This window comes from Oncorhynchus mykiss, chromosome 14 (genome assembly GCF_057628025.1).
Source record: "Oncorhynchus mykiss isolate SJ-2025 chromosome 14, ASM5762802v1, whole genome shotgun sequence".
Classification (NCBI taxonomy): domain Eukaryota; kingdom Metazoa; phylum Chordata; class Actinopteri; order Salmoniformes; family Salmonidae; genus Oncorhynchus; species Oncorhynchus mykiss.
The window spans coordinates 14,508,721-14,530,394 of record NC_143035.1 but is presented as its reverse complement, the minus strand read 5'-3'; the positions used below and the strand labels follow the sequence as shown (position 1 = coordinate 14,530,394).

The window sequence follows — 21,674 nt, the reverse complement described above, 5'->3', positions numbered from 1 at the left end:
AAGTTGTGCGTTCCGAGATGCCTTTCTGAGCACCACAGTTTTACTGCACCTGTTAGCTTGCACGATACTTGCCATTCTTCTTTGACCTCATCAACAAGCTTTTTTTGCCCACAGAACTGCCACTGACTGGATATTTTTTGTTTGTCGCACCATTGGAGATACTGGAACCGGTGCACCTGGTACCGACGATCATACCACTCTGTCACTTACAGTGCCTCTGGAAATTATTCAGACCCCTGACTTTTTTCACATTTTGTTACATTACAGCTTTATTCTAAAATTGATTAAATTGTTTTCCCCCCTCAGTCTACACACAATACCCCATAATGACAAAGCAAAAACAGGTTTGTAGAAATTCTTGCTACTTAAAAAATATCACATTTACTTAAGTATTCAGAGCCTTTACTCAGTACTTTGTTGAATCACATTTGGCAGCAATTACAGCATTGAGTCTCCTTGGGTATAACGCTACAAGCTTGGCACACCTGTATTTCTGCAGATCCTCTCAAGCTCTGTCAGGTTGGACGGGGAGTGTTGCTGCACAGCAATTTTCAGGTCTCTCCAGAGATGTTAGATCAGGTTCAAGTCCGGGATCTGCCTGGGCCCTTCAAGGACTTTCAGAGGCTTGTTGCGAAGCCACTCCTGCGTTGTGTGCTTAGGGATGTTGTCCTGTTGGAAGGTGAACCTTCGCCCAAGTCTGAGTTCCTGAGTGTTCTGGAGCAGGATCTCTCTATACCTTGCTCCGTTCATCTTTCCCTCGATCCTGACTAGTCTCCCAGTCCCTGCCGCTGAAAAACATATCCAATGCATGATGCTGACGCTGCCACTACCATGCTTCACCGTAGGGATGGTGCCAGGTTTCCTTCAGACGTGACGCTTGGCATTCAGGCTAAAGAGTTCAATCTTTTATTTAACTAGGCAAGTTAAGAACACATTCTTATTTACAATGACGGCCTACCAAATGGCTTCCTGCGGAGACGTGTTGTTTTTTATTTTTTATCCCAACCCACATCACGACAAGAGACAACACAATGCTACATAAAGAGAGACCTAAGGCAGCAACACTTGACAACACAGCATGGTAGCAACACAACATGACAACAGCATGGCAGCAGCAGGCACAGAAAACAGCACAAAGGGCAAGAAGGTAGAGACAGTAATACATCACGCAAAGCAGTCTTTGAATGAAGAGTGAGATAAAACTGAGATGTGTGTAACCTTTTATTTAACTAGGCAATTCAGTTAAGAAATTCTTATTTACAATGATGGCTTACCAGTGGCACACAGTGGGTTGACTGCCTTGTTCAGAACGACAGATTTTTACCTTGTCAGCTAGGGGATTCGATCCAGCAACCTTTCGGTTACTGGCCCAACGCTCTAACCACTAGGCTACCTGCCGCCCCAATATAACTTATTGGTTTCATCAGACCAGAGAATCTTGTTTCTCATGGTCTGAGAGTCTTTAGGTGCCTTTTGGCAAACTTCAAGCAGGGTGTCGTGCCTGAGGAGTCGCTTCTATCTGCCAAACTCTACAATAAAGACTTGATTGGTGGAGTGCTGCAGAGATGGTTGTCTTTCTAGAAGGTTCTCCCATCTCTACAGAGGAACTCTAGAGCTCTGTCAGAGTGACCATTGGGTTCTTAGTCACCTCCCTGACCAAGGCCCTTCTCCCCAATTAGCAAAAATGTTAAAAATGAACCTGTTTTCCCTTTGTCATTATAGGGTGTTGTGTGCAGATTGATGAGGAAAACATGAATTTAATCAATTTTAGAATAAGGCTGTAACATAACAAAATGTGGAAAAAGTAAAGGGGTCTGTAGGACACTCGTTATGCCCATTCTAACGTTCAATCAAACAGTAACTGGATGTCTGTCTGTCTCTGCTTTATGCAGCAAGCCACGGCCACATGACTCACTGTCTGTAGGAGCCAACCACTGCATGAACGTGGTGGTGAACCTAATAAACTGGCCACTGTGTGTATATACAGTTTAGTTTGACTATTGCATTTTTGACTGTTTTCTCTCTTCCCAGGTGCGTTCGGACTGGTTTGTCTATGCTGTACTCTCCAGTCTCCCCTGGGTTGGGAAGGAGCTTGATGAGAAGAAGGACGTGGAGATGGACCGACTCCTCAACCAGATTGACGGTTATCTCAAGTACTCTTTCTTTCTGTCTTCCACTATAGTTTGGTGTTTACATGTCTTTACATTTGATTCATTTAGCAGATGCTCTTATCCAGAGAGACTTACAGTAGTGTCTTTCTGGCTCTTTTGTTGAGGAACTGTTTAATGACGTAATGCAATTTTAAATTCATGAGTATTTTGAGGAAGACGCCTTTGTCAACTGCACTAAATAGTGATGAGACGATCGTGGTGACACCGATCTACTGTTTTTCAGGAGGCGACTGAAGACTCATGTCCCCATGCTTCAGGTTTGGACGGCAGAGAAGCCACACCCACAAGAAGAGGTAAGTTGTTTTTATTTATTGTGTTTTTATTTGTCTGGCCAAGTATTGATTCAGTGTTTGTTTTTTAAGACCCTATTCTGGATTTTCTATTTTTACCTTTGAACACTGCATTGTTGAGGAAGAGCTTGTAAGTAAGCATTTTGCTGTACTGTTTACACCAGTTCTAACCTGTGCAAGCAGACAAATACACTTTGATTTGAAGTAGGAGATACCAGTGTTGATAAGTATTATATGCCATCACCACCACCTCTCTCTCCCTCAGTACCTGGACTGCCTGTACGCTCAGATCCAGAAGCTAAAGAAGGACCGCTGGCAGGAGCGCCACATCCTGCGGCCGTACATTGCCTTTGACAGCGTGCTGTGCGAGGCCCTGCAGCACAACCTGCCACCTTTCACCCCACCAGCCCACATGCCTGACTGCCAGTACCCCATGCCCCGCGTTATCTTTCGCATGTTCGACTACACCGATGCCCCCGAGGTACCGTGTACCATTCCCTCTCTCAGACCAGTCAAGAGTACAGAGAAAGAGGAACATTTGGGAATGGGGTTGCCTTTTGGAATGCTCTGAACTAGCTTTTCTTCCTCTCCCTGACTACAGGGCCCTGTCATGCCAGGCAGCCACTCTGTGGAGAGGTTTGTTATTGAGGATAACCTTCACAACATCATCAAGTCCCACTGGAAAGAGAGGAAGAGCTGGTGAGCTGTTGTACAGTCTAATGGACTTCTTAATGTGTCCTCTTGTTGTTCGAGTTAGTCATTTGTGATTGAGCAAATGTGAGAGAACATTTTAATATATATATATATATTTTTGTATATATATATCAGTGCTGCGCAGTTGCTGAGCTATCCAGGGAAAAACAAGATCCCACTCAACTATCACATTGTGGAGGTAAGTCCATTACTGCTTCATACCAAGGAGTTTTATCAACTGGAGAACAGGAACTTAGTTCACTTCCATTCCTCTGTCTTCTGCCAGGTGATCTTTGGAGAGCTCTTCCAGCTGCCCTGTCCCCCCCACATCGACGTCATGTACACCACGCTGCTCATTGAGCTCTGCAAGCTGCAGCCAGGCTCCCTGCCACAAGTTGTATCCTTCACCCCGCTACTGGGACACAATATTTGACTACTTCAGGAATGCATTTTTCTTCTCTGCCCAAAAAATGAATACGGGGAACTAAGGTACACAAAATACCACGGGGACAATTCAGAAATACAGTTTTCAGAGATCCTACTTTTTTAAACCAATGATTCAACCATCATTTTTTTTGTCGGGCTTGGATACTTGTTTTACATCACATAAATAGTGATAGTTAACCCCTTAACAGCCTCCTCCCAGTTGGCCCAAGCCACAGAGATGATGTACGTGAGGTTGGACACCATGAACACTATTTGCATAGACCGACTCCTCAACTGGTTCTCCCACCATTTGAGCAACTTTCAGTTCCGATGGAGCTGGGACGACTGGTAAGATCAGCTGTCTTCCTCAACTGAATTATTTGATGTAGTTGGAATCACTCCTTATTATGGTTACGGCAATCTGTTCACGTTCATCTCCAAAGGGTGGACTGTTTGGCCCTGGATGCAGACAAGCCCAAGCCCAAGTTTGTCAAGGAGGTTCTGGAGAAATGCATGAGGTATTTCCATTCAGATCCACTACTGCTGTGCTGCACCCAGCTTGTTTTAGAGCATACATAGGGATGGATATGTATAGAGATGGCTCTCCTTAGTCTGTCTCTAGAAAGTGACCAATGAGCTTCTGCTCTTCACCCCCAGGCTCTCCTATCATCAGCGGATAGTGGACATCGTCCCTCCCACTTTCTCAGGACTCATCCCAGCCGACCCCATCTTCTTTTACAAATACCAAGATGAGGCCAACAGTAAGTACACCGCCTCTCCAAAGGTTTCATTTCTGTAAGATGCTGTCTGTTGGTTCAGCATAGCCAGGGGATGAAGATGACTCTAATGTGCTTGTCTTTGTGAGCCTGGTTTGTTGAAAAGTATTGGTCTGCCATTTGGTTTTCTGTTGTATTGTAGATGTGTTACCTTTTGAGTGTCAACCTCAAAGAAGCCCCAGGGGTACCACTGCACATTCGTGTTGTTATCCCAGTGTACTAAATACGGTGTGCACCGTCTTCCTTTTCTGTTGGACTCTTTTACGTAAGCACCATCAGAAATACAACATGACTACACCTCTGCCTTTGTCCAGGTGCGCTGCCAGGCTATGCGGTGGCCATAGCGGTGGGCAACGCCATCAAGAACCGGGCCTCCAACGAGGAGATACTCACCGTGCTCAAAGACGTGCCGAACCCCAACCAGGAAGATGACGACGGTCAGTTAGCCCCCAAACACACTCATCTTCCGTGTTCCTATTGGGATATGTTCTACTCATTCTCACTCACTCCTCCTTTGTCTGTTTCCAGATGAGGGCGAGGGCTTCAACCCCCTGAAGATAGAGGTGTTCCTGCAGACCCTCCTCCATCTGGCTGCCAAGTCCTTCAGTCACTCCTTCAGTGCCCTGGCCAAGTGAGTGTGCCTGTTATTCCAACCCACACCTTCCATTCCTGTGCCGCCCTCTGCTGCGTGCCACAGAAAAGGGTGGCATTGTTCAGTCTTGATTGTAGCATTGCTATGCTACTAGGCAGTTGAACGAACACACGTGCTTTGTCTGTGTGTACAACACCTAAAGTGTCCTATTTCTGTCTCTCAGGTTCCATGAGATCCTGAAAGCCCTGACGGACTGTGACGAGGGCAAGCTGCATATCCTCCGGGTGGTCTACGAGGTCTGGAAGAACCACCCACAGGTTAGAACCGGCCCATTCACCTACACTAGAACACTAATTTCCCTACAGTCAGAAGAAATGTGTTTATTTTTTACAACCAAATCTCTCTTCTTTTTTTAAATGGCATGTTATTGAAGAGTCCAGATACCTTATTTGTAATTAAACGTTTTAGAGAAACTTACCCCAAACAGCAAATCGCTTCCTCATCCTCGTTGTGTAGAATGTGGGCCATGAAAAACCCTGAACAAAGTCTCCAAAAACACCTAAAATACATCATTTTAGAAATGGCAAAGCTCTCAGTATAGTGATGCGGGGCTTTAGATGTTGTACACATTAAATTATGTCCGAACTTTATCCGCAATGCTATATTCCATTTTGTTGCGGCTCGAGTAACACCTCTCCGTCCATTTTACAGGTAACTGCCAAAATAAAGGAAACACTTGAGTAAATTAGGGATACAAAGCATATTGAAAGCATGGGGTGCTTCCATACAGGAAGTTCCAAACACTTGTAGAAGGAGCATTGAAGCTGTTCTGGCGGCTCGTGGTGGCCCAACACCCTATTTTTTTTTGTTCACCTTTATTTAACCAGGTAGGCCAGTTGAGAACAAGTTCTCATTTACAACTGCGACCTGACCAAGATAAAGCAAAGCAGTGCGACAAAAACAACAACACAGAATTACACATGGGATAAACAAACAGTCAATAACACAATAGAAAAATCTGTATATGGTGTGTGAAAATGAAGTAAGGAGGTGAGGCAATAAATAGGCCAATAGTGGCGAAGTAATTACAATTTAGCAATTTACACTGGAGTGATATGTGTGCAGATGAGGATGTGCAAGTAGAAATGCAGGTGTGCAAAAGAGCAGAAAAACTAATATGGGGATGAGGTAGGTAGTTGGTTGGATGGGCTGTGTACAGCTGCAGCGATCGGTAAGCTGCTCTGACAGCTGACGCTTAAAGTTAGTGAGGGAGATATGTCTCAACTTCAGTGATTTTTGCAATTCGTTCCAGTCATAGGCAGCAGAGAACTGAAAGGAAAGGCGGCCAAAGTAGGTGTTGGCTTTGGGGATGACCAGTGAAATATACCTGCTGGAGCCCGTGCTCCGGGTGGGTGTTGCTATGGTGACCAGTGAGCTGAGATAATGCAGAGCTTTACCTAGCAAAGACTTATAGATGACCTGGAGCCAGTGGGTTTGGCAACGAATATGTAGCGAGGGCCAGCCAACGAGAGCTTACAGGTCGCAGTGGTGGGTAGTATATGGGGCTTTGATGACAAAACGGATGGCACTGTGGTAGACTGCATCCAATTTGCTGAGTAGAGTGTTGGAGGCTATTTTGTAAATGACATCGCTGAAGTTGAGGATCGGTAGGATAGTCAGTTTTACGAGGGTATGTTTGGCAGCATGAGTGAAGGAGGCTTTGTTGTGAAATAGGAAGCGATTCTAGATTTAACTTTGGATTGGAGATGCTTAATGTGAGTCTGGAAGGAGAGTTTACAGTCTAGCCAGACACCTAGGTATTTATAGTTGTCCACATATTCTAAGTCAGAACCGTCCAGAGTAGTGATGCTAGTCGGGCGGGCGGGTGCGGGCAGTGATCGGTTAAAAAGCATTCATTTAGTTTTACTAGCATTTAAGAGCAGTTGGAGGCCATGGAAGGAGTGTTGTATGGCATTGAAGCTCGTTTGGAGGTTTGTTAACACCGTGTCCAATGAAGGGCCAGATGTATACAGAATGGTGTCGTCTGTGTAGAGGTGGATCAGAGAATCACCCGCAGCAAGAGCAATATCATTGATATATACGGAGAAAGGAGTCGACCCGAGAATTGAACCCTGTGGCACCCCCATAGAGACTGCCAGGACAACAGGCCCTCCGATTAAGACACCATGTTGGTGTTTCCTTTATTTTGGCAGTTACCTGTTGCAGCAGGCTCCACTGAAAATGGAACCACTCAAGACGGCTCGAGGAGCACATAATGGAATATAACATTTAGGATTTAGTTCGGAACGACACAATTTCATGTATACAACATCTAAAGACCTGCATCACCATACTGAGAGCTTTGCCGTTTCTAAAAGGATGTTTTTGTTGCGGTTTAAGTGTTTTCAGGGCCCCCATACTAAACAACGAGGACGAGGAAGTGATTTGCTGTTTGGGGCAGTGGTGTAAATTACTTAAGTAGTATTTTTTATTATCTGTACTTTACTATTTACATTACTTAATTAAAAGTACTACTTAAGTAGTGTTTTTTGTGTATCTGTACTTTACTATTTATATTTGACAACTTTTACTTCACTACATTCCTAAAGAAAATGAGCTACTTTTTGCTCCATACATATTCCTTGACACCCAGAAGTACTCGCTACATTTTGAATGCTTAGCAGGACAGAAAATGGTCCAATTCATATACTTATCAAGAGAACATCCATGGTCATTACTACTACCTCTGATCTGGCAAATGCTTTGTTTTTAAATGACGTTGGAGTGTGACGCTGGCTATCCGTAAATAAATTTTAAAAAACAAGTTAGTTTGCTTAAAAACCTCTTAAGGATCTGGCCCTTTTTTTCAAATTTCACCTAAAATGTCATCCCCAAATCTAACTGCCTGTAGCTCAGGACCTGAAGCAAGGATATGCATATTCTTGATACCATTTGAAAGGAAACACTTTGAAGTTTGTGGAAATGTGTAGGAGAATAACACATTAGATCTGGTAAAAGATGGTACAAAATAACACGTTTTTTTCTTTGTATTATCTTTGAAATGCAAGAGAAATGCCATAATGTATTATTCCAGCCCAGGCACAATGTGGATTTTGGTCACCTAGATGGCAGCAGTGTATGTGCAAAGTTTTAGACTGATCCAATTAACCATTGCATATCTGGTCAAAATGTTGTATCTAGACTGCCCAAATGTGCCTAATTGGTTTATTAATACATTTTCAAGTAGCATGGTATTCTTTCACTGCAATAGCTACTGTAAATTGGACAGTGGGGTTAGATTAACAGGAATTTAAGATTTCTACCCATATCTGATGTGTTTATGTCCTGGGATTTTTTGTTTGTTACTTACAACCTCATGCTAATCACATTAGCCTACGTTAGCTCAACCGTCCCACGGGGGGGGGACCAATCCCATGGAGGTTTTAATATAAGGAATTTGAAATTATTCTTTTTGATACTTAAGTATATTTTAGCAACTACATTTACTTGTGATACTTAAGTATATTTAAAACCAAATACTTTTACTCAAGTAGTATTTTGCTGGGTGACTTTTTTTTTTCTATTCAGATATCTTAACTTCTATCACTGGTTTGGGGTAAGTTTCTCAAATGTTAACGTCACAAAACATGCCATTTACATCACAAATAGAGATTTGGTTGTTTAAAAAAAACAAGTTCTCCTTTAATATAATGTTGTGAATTGTGCCGTGACCATTGTATGGAGAAAGGTGAGTCTTTGGTGTAACTCAGTGTGGTTGACCTGTCTGTCTGTGCAGATGGTCTCTGTGCTGGTGGACAAGTTGATCCGTACACAGATTGTGGATTGTGCAGCCGTAGCCAACTGGCTCTTCTCCCCTAGCATGGCTCATGAGTTTACCAGGTGGGCCTTAAACCCTCTGCGTGTGCACTCGCACACGTTTGCTGTGTCTTCCCTTGCTGTAAATTAAATAATGTGAATATCGATCAAGTAGTTTTCTCAGTTATCATAATACAGTATAACTATTTTGAAGTGAATGAACTCATGGATAATCCATGCGTGGCCTTGTGGCGGGCAGGTTTTACGTGTGGGAGATTCTGCACTCCACCATCCGTAAGATGAACAAACACGTCCAGAAGATTCAGAAAGAGCTGGAAGAGGCCAAGGATAAGCTGGAGAGGCAACAGCATAAAAAGGTAGGCAGCAGGAGGGTGTCCTAGCAACCACTGCTGTAAGCAGAGCCTCTTAGACTTTTTAAAGCCAAGAATTAACCAACAATATTACTCTGAATATTGTACTGATTGTGCCAGTATTTCTTTGCCCCAAGGTTTGCACAAAGCAGAATGTTCCCTCCTTGATTATGTAGTGACCTTTTTTAATGGTGCCCTAGTTTTGCTGTCTAAACCTGCGTCACACAGGATCTTATCAAACCAACTCATTGAATTTGGCCTTGAATGGACACACTGTCCCTTTCAAACATTTTTATCAGTTTAGTCTGTTTCCTGATAAGTCATCAGTACATGTCAGCATTATTATCATATTAAAGGAACTAGAGGAGCCTAACATACAAAAAACAAGAAAATAGGACTTGTGTCTCTCTCTCCCTCCATCTCTCAGCAGAAGGACAGTGGAGACGAGGAAGACATGGAGAAGAACAGTGAGGATGAGGACGGTCAGCTGGAGGAGCAGATAGAGCGTCTGCAGGAAAAGGTGGAGTCGGCCCAGAGTGAGCAGAAGAACCTTTTCCTGGTCATCTTCCAGGTACTGGTCTGGATGGACAATAAAGCTTTGTGAATTTGAATAGACTGTCAGCAACATGGTTGCCTGTATTGTTTTCAACTGTTCAGCCCTTTCAGTGATGACATTCTGTATGATTTCAACCTTGTTTTTTTCCTCTTGCTTTTATTTCCTCTCTTCTGTCCCCGTAGCGCTTCATCATGATGCTGACGGAGCACCTGGTGCGCTGCGAGACAGGCAGTGTGGACTTCAGCACGCCCTGGTACAAGAATTGCATTGAGAGGCTGCAGCAAATCTTCCTCATGGTAGCTACTACTCCTTCTTCAGTCAATTATTTTCCATGTAATTCAAGTTCAATTAATGTTAATTTAGTTCTGTTTTCCCCTTCTGCAGCACCATGTGACAATCCAGCAGTACATGGGGACACTGGAGAACCTGCTGTTCACCGCCGAGCTCGACCATCACATTCTAGCTGTGTACCAGCAGTTCTGTGCCCTGCAGCTCTGAGCCTGTACACACCAAACGCCATACTACACACATAGCCAGCTCTTGCATCAAGATTTCCTCGTTAAACCTTTTTTTGTTATTTCGACTTTGTGTGGTGAGTGCCGTTCAAGGTATTAACTGTAAAATTACCATATTTAAGTTATTTTGTTTTCTTTTCTATTTTCCCCCTCCATTTTGTTTAGTAGTCCTATAGAGTAGAGTACCACAATACCCATAAAACCTGTCTACTTTGATGCTAGTTAGCATTTATCTGTAAATAGAGCCATATCTATTGACAAGTCACCTTGTCCGAGAGATGTACATGGTTATCAAAACGCCACGCCAGGGTCAGCCTACACGAAACACAGCCTTTATTAAGCATTTCTAAAATTCCCTATGGGAAAAATGAATGGTGGATAAACGTTTGGAACCATTTCCCTGTTTGACCGCTAGGTTTTGTGGGTATTATGACACCTCCACTGTGGGGCTCTATTAAAGTGGATCTTTTAAAAAACCTGAGGTTGCAAATGGGCAAAAAGCAGCAGGCGAGCGTGCTCTTTTTTTATGTATTTTATGTGAATGGAAATTGAGAAACAGTTGAAACTGTAGTCTTCTGTTGGCCACTGTGTAACGTTTACATTTCCTGCCCTTATCCCTTTCCTCTTAGCCACCTCTTCAAGGAAAGAAAACAATGACTGACATGGAATTCAATAAAGTGGTTGATTTAATAACTTTTTTTTTGTATATTTACAGGAGTAGTTTAAAACGGCACTTACAACACAAATTGCCACATGTCTGTTCCATTATGTATGTTTTTTTTATTTTTATGAACTAGTCTGTACCTTTTTGTTTACACCCCAAAAGCATACATGTCCACCTACATCAGTTTAATTCCATTGAAATTCTAGTCAATTCAGGTTTTGGATTTCTTTTGCATGTGAAATATGTCCACTTTTACAGAGCAGAAATTACTTCAACTCTGCTCTGCCTCAGGGCAAAGGTGCTATTCGGTGCAAACCTGTATTAAAAAGGAAAGCCCAGTTTACCACCACCATAAAATCTAATCATTCACTTCAGATGATTACTGTTACATTCTAAATGCCTTCCTTACAATAGTAATCAGACATTTATATGGTATTTCTACTAGAAACCCAGACATGAGCGCAAGAGCACTAGGTGTTATGCGTCCCATTTCCAATTTGTCCTCTGTCCCAGCTGACGTCAGAACTTCTTCAGACATGTAAGCTGGAGCATTGATACATTGTGAGGCAATCCGCCTGTCTAGATGCTATATATGTACTATATAGTTAAATTATCTATATATAAAGGAATGTATTAGTAAGTCAATACACTTGGCCTCCTTCTGAAACGATGCCAGTGAGGTCGTTATCTCAACAGCAGTTCAGTTAACCACTGGCCTGTTCCTCCTTTTGGTCAGAGTCTTGTGTGTTGTCAGTTTGGCTTGTTGTTGGAGTCTGGCGAGTCTTCAGAGTTTGGCTTGTTACGGTTTGGCATGCTGTCAGAGTTGGCTTTTTTCCAATAGCCTGTGCCTCAGCGTCCAGTCTCCTGTACTCCGTGTGGAAGAAGATAACAAAGCAGCAGGTAAAGGCACTGCACAGACCTGCCATCACCAGCATGGGCACTGTGGAGAGAAACACAGAGTCAATGACGTGCTAAGCCCATTGCCACCAGCAACTAATCACAGTGTGTGTGTTCTAGAGAGAATCACACCACTAGAGCCACAGGAAAGCCCCATATCAATGACATCAAGGCCTGGGAGGATTTCATTATGCCATAAATAGAATTGAGAGCAGCAACATAACATCCATAGTCACTGTGTTTTGGCCTTAATGTCTAAAAAGTGGATCTGCTTCCTTTACCAGAGGCATCATGCACGTCATTTATTTTTGGGAGGGGAAGTAATAGCAAAATTCTATGTCACAAACTAGCTTGTGGGGGCACCTGTCCCCTCAATTTCAATGGGCATGATGCATCTGCTACGAATATTTTTTAGCTGTGGCAAAGCATGTGTGGTTTAGAACAGTTTCAATTTCAGCCACAATTTTGGTCCACCATCTGTGTTATTTGCATACAAATGCAAAGTCTAAACTGCTGACAAAACAACTAATAGCTGTAATTGCCTGCAGAATTTGAATGGTGGGCAACCAATTGTACCTCAATTAGCATACAATTAATTTATCCCACTGATACACATGGCAGTTCTTAACTTACCCCTCCAACTCAAGGACGCATCTCCTGCAGAACAGGTAGAGAAGGGTGAGTCGGCCATTGGTTTGGTCAACCCCTGAAGAAGCAGTATATAGATAACTGACTGGATCTGTCTGGGGGGAAAAAACAAGCACATGCTTTTTAACATAAGCCTGTATTTGCAGTCTTGATCTTCAGTGTGTGTTGTCCTTGTATGAACCAGTATCAGACAGTACCCTGATATGAAGATGAGGCCAGCTGAGGTGGCCTCTCCAACCGGGTAGGAGCACTCCACAGACAACTCCATGGCAACCGGGTAAATGGAGAAGCCGAAAAAGCCGAAGAGCGAACAAACAACGGCCAAGGCTATTCTCTGATTCCGCATCTGAGATACCTGGTAGGGGGAAATGCACAGGGATGAGGTGTTGTCTACACCACGCATACACACAGAACTGCAAATATCCTATTTTCTTCCACCTTAGAAGAAAACTGTTTCATCATCACAGCGCTTCATGAAGTACAAGACTGAAAACCCTGACCTTTGACCTGTACTCACCACTGAAAAGGCAATGCAGGCCAGCGCTGAAAGGCTCATGTTAACCTTGGTGGCCTCGATAAACTTCTTGGTTTTGTCGACGTACAGTCCAAGGAAACCAGCCCCGACAATACCGAAAACAATGAAGAGACCCCCGCACAGTCCTGCAAAGTCCTAACACAACACACATTGAGGTTATGTTTCACATTGTTTCATTCATTATTTTGGTGAGATGGTGAAAATATTGTTTAGAAAACAGAATCATGGGCCATAATCTTTCATTCATTCTTTTGTAATGAAAAAAAACAAATCTTGTTGTTCATTTGGGATCATAAATGGGTGCTTACATTAGGGTACCCTCGGACACACATGATCTGCTCCAGCAGTGTAGAGAAGCAGGTGAATACAGCGATCCCCGAGCCGAAGCACAGCAGGAGAATCATGTAAGCCTTGTTCCTCAGTAACTACAAAGGAACAGGAGGCAAACGGGGGGTTTCAGATGCGCCTCTCATACGATTGCAGTAATGGATCATTCAATGCAAGATATAGGCCACTACCTCTCAGATGAAGTATGATTAAAACTGAATCTATGTACAGTCGTGGCCAAAAGTTTTGAATGACACATGAATTTTCACAAAGTTTGCTGCTCCTGTGTCTTTAGATATTTTTGTCAGATGATACTATGGAACACTGAGGTATAATTACAAGCATTTCATAAGTGTCAAAAGCTTTTATTGACAATTACATGAAGTTGATGCATAGAGTCAATATTTTCAGTGTTGACCCTTATTTTTCAAGACCTCTGCAATCTGCCCTGGCATGCTGTCAATTAACTTCTGGGCCACATCCTGACTGATGGCAGCCCATTTTTGCATAATCAATGCCTGGAGTTTGTCAGAATTTGTGGGGTTTTGTTTGTCTACCCGCCTCTTGAGGATTGACCACAAGTTCTCAATGGGATTAAGGTCTGGGGTGTTTCCTGGCCATGGACCCAAAATATCAATGTTTTGTTCCCCGAGCCACTTAGTTATCACTTTTGTCTTATGGCAAGGTCATCATGCTGGAAAAGGCATTGTTTGTCACCAAACTGTTCATGGATGGTTGGGAGAAGTTGTTCTCGGAGGATGTGTTGGTACCATTCTTTATTCATGGCTGTGTTCTTAGGCAAAATTGTGAGTGAGCCCACTCCCTTGGCTGAGAAGCAACCCCACATGTATGGAGGATGCTTTACTGTTGGCATGACACAGGACTGATGGTAGCGCTCACCTTGTCTTCCACGGACAAGCTTTTTTCCGGATGCCCCAAACAATTGGAAAGGGGATTCATCAGAGAAAATGACTTTACCCCAGTCCTCAGCAGTCCAATCCCTGTACCGTTTGCAGAATATCAGTCCGTCCCTTATGTTTTTCCTGGAGAGAAGTGGCTTCTTTGCTGCCCTTCTTGACACCAGGCCATCCTCCAAAAGTCTTTGCCTCGCTGTGCGTGCAGATGCACTCGCACCTACCTGCTGCCATTCCTGAGCAAGCTCTGTACTGGTGGTGCCCCGATCCCGCAGCTGAATCAACTTTAGGAGACGGTCCTGGCTCTTGCTGTACTTTCTTGGACACCCTAAAGCCTTCTTCACAACAATTGAACCGCTCTCCTTGAAGTTCTTGATGATCTGATAAATGGTTGATTTAGGTGCAATCTTACTGGCAGCAATATCCTTGCCGGTGAAGCCCTTTTTGTGCAAAGCAATGATGACAGCACGTGTTTCCTTGCAGGTAACCATGGCTGACAGAGGAAGAATTATGATCCCAAGCACCACCCTCCATTTTGAAGCTTCCAGTCTGTTATCCGAACTCAATCAGCATGACAGAGTGATCTCCAGCCTTGTCCTCGTCAACACATACACCTGTGTTAACGAGAGAATCACTGACATGATGTCAGCTGGTCCTTTTGTGGCAGGGCTGAAATTCAGTGGAAATGTTTTGGGGGATTCAGTCCATTTGCATGGCAAAGAGGGACTTTGCAATTAATTTTAATTAATTGATCACTCTTCATAACATTCTGGAGTATATGCAAATTGCCATCATACAAACTGAGGCAGCAGACTTTGAACATTTATATTTGTGTCATTCTCAAAACTTTTGGCCATGACTGTATAATGAGGAGTGAATGTTGAAATGTTGAGGGGTAACCAAAGATATTATCAAGTAGTACAGTATTGCCATTTTGTGTGCGTATGATTACTACTCACCAGCATGATTCCCTCCAGGAAGGGCTCCGAGGTGGAGCTTTCTGCACTGGCTGAGGGGGGCGTTGGGGGGGAACTATCACGGATCCCAACTGTTGCTAGGAAACAGATGATGGTTGCTGGTACAGCATATATGAACAGCTGGGAATATCAATGGATGGGGAAAAGGTTTGTAATAGATTAATAAATGTATAGGCAATTTAAAGTCGAAGACAATTTATCTTCATAAGGTGCTAGCTAAACTTTGTCCTTTTTCTTAACTTACCAATGAAGAGATGTTGTTGGTGGTCCCCACAATCATAGGGGAAAAGATGCTAGCAACAAGAATCCCAAGGGGATTTGCTGAAAGGAGACATTTTTAAAAAGCCACAGAAGAACATATTAAAATAGGCTGGCATGGTATTGTCCTCTATTTGAAGCCAACACTACCAGACATCTGATATTCTCTTCCTACTTCCAGGAATCTTGGTTCTTGTAACTGAAATCTAAAAACTCAAGAGGAGCAACTGACAATACTAAACCAGTGGAGGCTGGTGGGATAAGTTATACGAGGACCGGCCCATTGTAATGGCTGGAGTGGAATTGAAGGTACAGAGTCATACATGTGGTTTCCATGTCTGATGTGTTTGATACCATTCAATTTCAGTCTTTACACTGAGCCTGTCCTCCTATAGCTCCTCCCACCAGCTTCCACTGTACTAAACATACATGGAAAGCGGTAACTCAACCAATAATGTTGACTTGACACAGGTGGTTTTAACAGAGTAACTTGTACAGGACAGCAACCATAGCTCACTCACACATAGAGGCTATCATATTGGCAGTGGCCCGCTGGTGCTCTGGGAACCAGAGTGCTGCCAGCTTGGTGGGTGTGAAAATGACCAGGGGCTGAGCCAGGGCACACAGGGTCTGGCCCCCCATCACCACAGGGAATTTGGCCGCACTGACAAGACTCCCCAGGACGCTCACGAAACGCAGCACAGCTCCCAACATGTTAAGCCACGAACCCAGCACCAACTACAGGGGAAACAGGCATGGGAGGGAACAGAATGCATGATTTAAGTTCGCGTTGACTTTGTATATGTTTTTCCTCAATTGGAAGAAAGGACAAAACACAAATAAACATGATACATATGATACATTTCTCTTAACATTTATTTTACTGTTTGTTCTTCTATCATGTTTTATCTCCTCTGTGCAGGTGCAAACTTGTACAACCGCTGAAAATCTAAGTGCCATCTGCACATTGGCGGCTTCCTCGATCACTGACAGCACACACGCTTACTTTCTTACTATCTGAGATTTTTCAGACTCGTTTACACTTCACTGAATTTCCCACGTACACCTCTTTCATGGAGATCTTGAATGCAACAATCTTTCATTTCAAGTACTGGATATAGACTTCTCACAGTAGACAGATTCTGTTTTCAGAAACAGACACGTGTGTGTGCACAGGCTTGTAAACAAAGATAACGGCAGGTTTAACGATCTGTTTTATTTAAATTATCCACAAAGTCCCATTGAGGTCAGGAGACCTCTTTTATCAGGGAGACTTGTATGAGGTCTACCTTGACCGATCTGTACATACTGTGATTCGGAGCCCTAAAGTGTCCAGCATCCATGTGGTCCCAAAGCTGAGAGGTATGGCCACCACCATATAAATGATGGACAGCCAGTTGATCTGGTCCAGGGTGACACCCATGAACTGGGCTGACTGGTCCGCCACTGGAGCAAAGGTCAGCCATAACTGAGGATTGAAGCACAGGCACAAACACATTTGATTATATACAATAAATGGGTTATTACATTATCTAATCTACATCTTTATTTAGTGCTACTTGTACAGACATATCTGTTCTTCATTTCCTCAAATGTACTATCTGCCTAAAGTTACAAGCAGAGAGCATGCTGTCGTGCTGCATCACAGCCTGGTACAGCAATCCACCGCCGCTGACCGCAAGGCTCTACACAGGGTGGTACTGTCATGACTGTCCTGTGAGGATCCAAATAGGTCAGCTCGGCAATGGATCATTTCAACCAGACCCTCTCTCACTCACAGAGGAGGAAGGAGGGAGCTAGTTTAAAATTGGGTAACAATTAAACATTGTTATTTGATTAGATAAATAACAGTCATCAAATGAATTAAAGTAAAGTCACTACAGTACGCTCAATCGATGCACACTGGTGCGTTCGGCTGAACGTACCTCTGTAGAGCCTTGCGGTCAGCGGCGGTGGAGTTGTGGTGCAGCCCGACAGTATGCTCTCCGCATTGTAACTTTGGGCAGATAGTACATCACTGGGGCCAAGTTTCCTGCCATCCAGGACCTATATACTAGGCGGTGTCAGAGAAAGGCCCAGACAATTGTCAGACTCCAGTTACCCAAGTCATAGACTGTTCTCTCTGCTACCGCATGGAAAGCAGTACCGGAGCACCAAGTCTAGGTCCAAAAAGCTCCTTTTACCCATAAGACTGCTGAACAATTAATCAAATGGCCACACAGCCTATTTACACTGACACCCCCCCTTCATTGACATACCTTTCAATACCTCACCTTGAGGTATGTCAAAAATGTTGACCCCTACCTTTTGGAGAGAAAAAGTATTACTTGTTTAACAAAATCTCTTTCTCTGAGAAATTCTATTAGTATAAAATAATATAATTTCCCCATTTTTGGAGCATACAATATAGCTCAGTATATTTAATTATTTATACAGTCATTTTTATCCATCTTTATCAAGGGTGTCAATGATTTCGGACCCCACTGTATGTGATCATGTGATTCAACGATACATCACTGAGCAGGAAGTAAACCACAACCTTGCCTTGTGGAACGTCAAGTCACGTGAAAATAGAAGTTATGACTCACAAGACATTAGCACATGACCCAGCTTTATGCTGATCTAATCAAATCAGAGGCTACTATGAAGTGTTTACATAGGCCTATTTATATTGGCATTCACTGGTCAAAATGAACATAGAGAATTCCTATACTGAGAAGTGAGACCAACCATCCCAGCCAAATGAACAGTGATAGGCCTATACAACCACAGCAGGTTAACCATACAGTTTCCTTCAAAGATTAACTTTTTTTTTTTACTTTAAAGAGGAAAAAATAAAACTCTCCTAAATTTCAACTTGAATAAACTGAGATTTTCTGGGGCAAACCAAAGCATCCCATTGTGTGATTGTGTTTTAGTACACAATACACAGTGCCTTGACAAGAGGCATAACCAATTGGATGGAAGTGAGTTGTTCGCAGAAACACTGCAACAACAAAGGGACTCCGTACAATTCTATCTTTAATTGACATTCAAGAAAATCTCATTTATGCAGCCGAGATAAAGGAGTAGGTCGACTGGCATGGGCACACAATGCCACCACTGTCTGCCGCATACGTGAGCACAGCCTTCCACTGTAGGTTTCCACCGCTGTCGTTAAATATAACCTCCATGAATGGATGTAGAATTCGAAGTGTCCTCAATGCACATACTGTATATAGATGGTAGTACATACATGTATCGTGTAATTACAGTGTGGGTATTACTTACAATGGTTAAAGGATTATTTTAGATTTCTGTAATGATGTGTGGAAACAACTCTGTTGACATGACAGATAATAAGATGGAATATTGATTTGGGGGGTGTATGGTGTGTATGGTTTTAGGGGGTATTTGCCCTAAGGCACACTTGCCCTAAGGCACACATGCCCTATTAAATCAATAGCCCCAGGGCTAAATCAATAGCCCCATTAGCTACATTCTCTGACATATTAGGGTGCACCATATAATATGACAGAAAGCTGTAGAAGTCTGAACCAAATGCATTTTGACTCAATGAGTGATATGCTGAAGTTCCCATGTTGCATGATGGCTCCTGTAATTTCAGTGCAGGCTACTGTATTTCATTGTGGCTATTATATTTCATAGTGAAGGCGAACACACATTTTGGATGCGTGTGTCTGCAGCAGTATGTTTGGCACAAAAATGTGGCTACTCTTTCAGGGATAACTAGGCATCACATATACAAAGTGGCGGTAAGGCATTACATAATATACCATATTATATCAGGATCACAAACGATAGAAAGTAACCTGCGGGTTACAATGCATGGCACTAGCCAAGTTTTTCTCAGGACATGTTAGCTGTCAACAGCTGAGAAACCCAATATGCCAGGTGCTTTTCCAGGTGCTATAGAGATTGTTACATTGTTGGAACATTGTAGCACGAGCCTTGTTTCCATCCAACCTTTTTATGCAAGTAAAGTACATGTCTGATAAAAAAATTATGTCCCGACAGGCCTGATGGAACAAAACAAAATACCCTAGACAAAATGGCATCTTTTCATGTCAGTAAAATTAATTATGCAACAAATGGCAGTGGAAATGCATGTATGCACAAATATTGATATAATAACCATCATATTAAAGTAAAATTGGATTCACGCGATGTAATGTGTGGTCCTCCCACTACGACTTGGGAAAGCATGTAGTCTTATTAGGCTAAAGGTAAAATAAGTTACGATGAACTTCACAGCGTGGTGGTGAAAGTGCACAATGATGAGTTTGATGCTCCTTGTCATAGCAACGTTGGCCAGCAAAGCTAATGCGTAGAAACACATCATTGGGTCTAATGCCTCGATCACAGCGTCATTGCATTTCGGTACACCAGACGTACATTCATTTGCCTTGTAGTTATTGGGCAAAATGTTATGCAGCATCATCTGGATATGTTTGCAACAAAAGTTCAACATTTACTTTCTGCTACCATTTCTCTCAAGCCGTCTATATAGTTTGAAGCAGTTTGATAAATCCAACGTATGCACCACACAGAACGCACAGCGTTCAGTCAGCAATGCTGCAAGGCAAATGCAGTGGAAATTAATGTTCTTCTGGTGTACCAAAATGCAATGACACTGTCGCTGTGATCGTGGTTGTCTCGCTCCAGCTGTTGATATTGATTCTGAACCGGTACCCCATGTTTATAGCCCCGCTATTATTATTTACTGCTGCTCCCTAAGTATTTGTTTTTCTTATCGCTTACTTTTTTGTAGGTATTTTCTTAAAACTACATTGTTGGTTAAGGGCTTGTAATTAAGCATTTCACTGTAAGGTATTCGAATACCTTCTGTATTTGCTGCATGTGACAAATACAATTATATTTGATTTGATGTGCAGGCCGTCAAATCAAAGGAACTCCTTCGATATACAGTTGTTTTTCACAAATATTAAAACGTGTCTGTATGTCACTTTCACAAGGTTGGAGTAATAATATGTTCAGCTACACAATACATTGTCTATAACCTACGTTGTGCCTTTAGATTTCGAGAAAATTAACAACTAAAGAAGAATTGTTGACTTCTTTCATTAACTTTCCAACCCCCAAACCTCAGCCAGGTCTGTTTGGTCTTGTTTCGAAAGCGTTCCCGGAAGTCTCTCAATGTTGCATCTCTTGGTTTAGAAACTCTGTGGAGCAAAGTATTTCAATCAAATGTATTTCAATTGAAAGTTTTAATGCCAAAATAATATGTATTTAAGTATTTTTTTAAATTGGGGAAAGTAACAAAGGTAGTTTATAAAATAAATACTTTAAGGAAGATGTTTTAATGTATTTTATTTTTTATGTATAGCTACATAATATAATTTAAAAGTATGTATTAATGTGTCTCTAATAGAATAAATGAGGCAAAATAAATGTAGACATTATTAAATGCATTTCTATAGCTTCCAAAATACGTTAATTAACGATTGGGAGGGAGTGCCAAGCTGGAGGCACGGTGGCTTCAAAACAGCGCTCCCTGACAGTCAACTAGTGTATATATAAAGCATTGGTCTCACGGACTCCTTTTTATCAGCAACAAGTCAGTTTGGTGGCAACAACAATGGTGGGGAAATTTGCATATTTTCTTTATGCGGATTTGGGGAAATTTGCATATTTTCTTTATGCGGATTTGAGAATATTCGCATGAAAACATGTTGCCAATTGGACGGAAACCTAGCTACAGAGGTGTTACATTCCTACAAAAAAGTTTTTTTTAAATCACATAATTCATTACTTGACAGATAACAGCCAACTTCATATGGGAGACAGCAAATGACAAGTAGGCTACTTACCATAGAGTTCGAGCAATTTAGCAAGCACAGCACGAACAAAATGAACCATCTCCTCTTGTATACTTTGAATACAATACGTTTTTCAAGTATTGGATTGGGTTTACTCGGAATGACAACATGCACCCGAAATTCATCCGAGAGATTATCTTCATTTTCCATGAGTAGTATCCAGCCAGGTGCAATAGACTTTTTATTTAAAAAAATATATAAATCTCAAACGATCATATTGTTAAAGGGTCATGTGGATTAAAACGCTTATGATAAACATACATTGTCTTGTCCTTCCGAGAAAGAAACCCAACCGGCCGGTCTGACAGTCAACAAATCCGCCCCATATTTCGGTGAGGACAATAAGGAGACTGTAGTCAGTCAGAATCCGCTCCCTTTTTCTCGCCCCACAAATGGAGTCCTAGTGCT

General features: G+C 42.5%; 2 protein-coding genes across 5 annotated transcripts in view; one reads left to right on the top strand and one right to left on the bottom strand.

Moving 5' to 3' along the window:
* LOC110488875 (nuclear cap-binding protein subunit 1) overlaps positions 1-10,896 on the top strand; it is a 14,615-nt gene extending 3,719 nt beyond the window's left edge. Inside the window, exons 6-23 of one of the 4 annotated variants that reach the window (XR_016486297.1) lie at positions 2,032-2,153; positions 2,395-2,464; positions 2,727-2,942; positions 3,063-3,160; positions 3,290-3,353; positions 3,441-3,551; positions 3,801-3,928; positions 4,024-4,098; positions 4,238-4,341; positions 4,671-4,793; positions 4,885-4,987; positions 5,172-5,265; positions 8,745-8,848; positions 9,024-9,141; positions 9,566-9,706; positions 9,874-9,987; positions 10,076-10,283; positions 10,836-10,896. Coding sequence is in view for 2 of the 4 variants with exons in the window: in XM_021561312.3 (XP_021416987.1) it covers positions 2,032-2,153; positions 2,395-2,464; positions 2,727-2,942; positions 3,063-3,160; positions 3,290-3,353; positions 3,441-3,551; positions 3,801-3,928; positions 4,024-4,098; positions 4,238-4,341; positions 4,671-4,793; positions 4,885-4,987; positions 5,172-5,265; positions 8,745-8,848; positions 9,024-9,141; positions 9,563-9,706; positions 9,874-9,987; positions 10,076-10,189 (1,902 nt within the window). In the remaining 2 variants the exon portion in view is untranslated. Of the gene's footprint in view, positions 1-2,031; positions 2,154-2,394; positions 2,465-2,726; positions 2,943-3,062; positions 3,161-3,289; positions 3,354-3,440; positions 3,552-3,800; positions 3,929-4,023; positions 4,099-4,237; positions 4,342-4,670; positions 4,794-4,884; positions 4,988-5,171; positions 5,266-8,744; positions 8,849-9,023; positions 9,142-9,562; positions 9,707-9,873; positions 9,988-10,075 lie in introns of all 4 variants that reach the window. The other 3 variants (XR_002468496.3, XM_021561313.3, XM_021561312.3) reach the window with 3 other exon arrangements.
* On the bottom strand, positions 10,875-21,674 carry LOC110488876 (solute carrier family 49 member A3). The gene is made up of 10 exons (XM_021561314.3): positions 21,258-21,674; positions 16,736-16,894; positions 15,948-16,164; positions 15,413-15,489; positions 15,151-15,288; positions 13,259-13,375; positions 12,933-13,085; positions 12,613-12,770; positions 12,401-12,510; positions 10,875-11,810 (listed from the first exon to the last, which is right to left on the bottom strand). The coding sequence occupies exons 1-10, from the start codon at positions 21,414-21,416 to the stop codon at positions 11,575-11,577; spliced, it is 1,524 nt and encodes a 507-aa protein (XP_021416989.1). The 5' UTR covers positions 21,417-21,674; the 3' UTR covers positions 10,875-11,574.